The following is a 2,839-nucleotide window of genomic DNA, read 5'->3' on the forward strand; positions in this document are numbered from 1 at the left end:
TTTATCTCTTCATACGAAAATAGAAATTTCTATTATTACATAAATGATATTTAACACTATATAATAACATGAATATGGTTGAAACGTTGTACTATTGAGTTTTTGGGCTTTCTAGTGAGTTGTTTTTTTCATGAAATAAACAAACTTGAACCTATTATTATTTAGCTTTTATATATCTATTATTCAAAATTATATATTTAACTATATATAATAACAGAAATATGGATGAAATAATTTACAATAGTGTGTTTGTGGTTTCCAGTAAGTTATTTTTTACGAAAAAAACTGAATCTATTTATTATTTAGCTTGTGTATCTATTATTCAAAATCATATGATTTGTTAAGTTTAAATCGTTCTTGTGAAATCTATGCATTTACATATTATTTAACACGAGGAACCAATATGATTTCTTGTAAGTGTGAAAATACAAGCTTTCAATTATTCGAATTGAATAATTCTCCAAACTCATATATTAGTATTGTTATTACTGTTCCTTTATAGTGGAACATATTACAGTATTAGTTCTGAAATAATATTTTCATTGTGAAACAAATAGTTGCACATGATTTAAAATTTATCGCTTTATAAGAAAATAGAAATTTCTATTTATTATATAAATGATATTTAACTCTGTATAATAACATGAATATGGTTGAAACCTTGTACTATCGGGTTTTGGGGCTTTCTAGTGAGTTGTTTCTTCCATGAAATAAACAAATTTGAATATATTATTATTTAGCTTGTATATATCTATTATTCAAAATCATATTTTAAAACTATATATAATAACAGAAATATGGATGAAATAATTTACAAGAGTGTTTTTGTGGTTTCCAGTAAGTTATTTTTTACGAAAAAAACTAAATCTATTTATTATTTAGCTTGTGTATCTATTATTTAAAATCATACGATTTGTTATGTTTAGACCGTTTTTGTGGAATAGATATTCAATTTTTGTAAGACGAGGAATCAATATTGTTTCTTGTAAGCGTGATTAAGGATTAAGGATTTTTATGCCTCTGTTTACTATTTTTCTATATTCTTCTTCTCTTGAATTCTCACTACTTGCTGTGTTAGCTGTGTTTATATCAAGGCTTTCTATGTATCAAGTAAAACTTTCTGAACAACAATGAAAACATCAATAACAACAGAGATACTAGTTTAAATCAATGAAGTCTTTCTATACACAAAGTATGAAATATAAGTTTTAAGGTCTCCAATGGTCTGTGCCATATTCAAAGTATTCTAATTTGCTCGATACAATTGGTATGACAAATAAATACATGTACAACATAAATTCAGTACTTGTTAAAACATTGATTTCATTTGTAACAATAGAACAGGGGATACTTAAAGGCCTTAACTCTTGATTGGCTTACTATACACTCATTCTATGTACTCATACAGTCATACTCAATCTTCAGATGCTTTGATAAACAAATTCATGGAACAACCGCCATTCTTTTCCATATAATCATAGGCTCAACTACAAGTAATTTCGATCATTTAGTATACAATTCCTCAAACAACTGAACTGAAGGTTCACTTCATCAATTCCCACCACAATATAGCTTTGATAAAATCAAGGTTTAGAGTGTCTCGAATTATAAGATACAACCAAAGAAACAAAACTAATGTAATACCCGAAGACATAATCGTTTGCTCCAATTCCATAGGAAGCTTCTTCCCTCCTCTAGCTGCCTCTATCAGTATCAATGCCAAAGTACCCCATCTAATGCTGGCAATGGTAACATATTGATCACTGCTAAATTTATATTCAACACTGCTGCGAATTGGTAAAGTCCATCAATGTTCGATCTCGCTACTTCTGCCCCAACTGCGATAATTGCAACAGGACCTGAAACTTTTTCAGCTGATTGCGAAAAGTTTTGGAATGTCTGTTTTAAACTATCCACCACATTATAGGTTAAACCCCAGAACTCTTTCCTTGTGAAATTGAAAGCTTAGATAACACTATCTGGTTTAACTTTTCTGATACTGACATTTGGGGATAATTGAACTCCAATTTTACCAGTTCCATCAGAATTCTCATCTGGGGTTACCTTGAGTTGAAGATCATCTTGTCCTCTATGAATTTGTACGAGTACATTCTTTTTGGGACTGGTTTTAATAACATCAACAACTTCGAATACTGTTTTTGGGCCTGTTTTGAGCAATTGAAGGCCATTAACAGATAGAATCACATCTCCAGGAAGTAATCCATCTCGTGAGGCTGCCGAAAAAGGGCGTACATCAGGAACAACCACCTCAGGAAAGGCTTCTTGTACAGGCAAACCAACAGATACAATTTGTACAAAAATTATGATGAAAGCAAATATGACATTGGCAATAACACCAGCTGAAACAACTATAATCCTATCGAAAACAGGGCTACCCCTACAAAAACCCCATTTCATGTCGAAAATCTATGCAGAAGATCACTTTAGAGTGGGTTCATGAATTCATTGGCTGGTTTATCTTACATATTCAGCATCTCCATCACCCATACATCCAAGGAAGCCTCAGAAATCTGAACCACAGACAAACAACCATATGATTCCAACAAATACATCCTATTTCCTTTCCCATCACTCATTTGGGTGAAATCTAATCCAAATCTAATACTTCACTAGTATACATGAATAAATCACTGTCAACCAATGTAGCATTCCACTTACAAATACAACCTGATTTCTGTTCATTTGGGTGAAATGTTCCTCCTGCAAACTCACAAACTTCCTCCATTTGTTTCACAATATCTAACAAAATTGAATCCAAACACTTCAAGAAAACCTCTAATTAAGGGGGTAACACTTCATGCAATCATTGATGCATGTC

At 31.3% G+C, this 2,839-nt stretch overlaps 1 protein-coding gene across 1 annotated transcript; it reads right to left on the reverse strand.

The window, feature by feature from the left end:
- Positions 1-1,453: 1,453 nt before the first annotated feature.
- Positions 1,454-2,552, reverse strand: LOC110790279 (membrane metalloprotease ARASP, chloroplastic-like). The gene is given in 3 exon segments (XM_021995068.2): positions 1,454-1,731; positions 1,734-1,899; positions 1,990-2,552. Coding segments are annotated over 3 exon segments (783 nt in total). The 5' UTR covers positions 2,419-2,552; the 3' UTR covers positions 1,454-1,543.
- Between the last annotated feature and the right edge of the window lie 287 nt (positions 2,553-2,839).

Source organism: Spinacia oleracea, chromosome 6, assembly GCF_020520425.1.
Source record: "Spinacia oleracea cultivar Varoflay chromosome 6, BTI_SOV_V1, whole genome shotgun sequence".
Classification (NCBI taxonomy): Eukaryota; Viridiplantae; Streptophyta; class Magnoliopsida; order Caryophyllales; family Amaranthaceae; genus Spinacia; species Spinacia oleracea.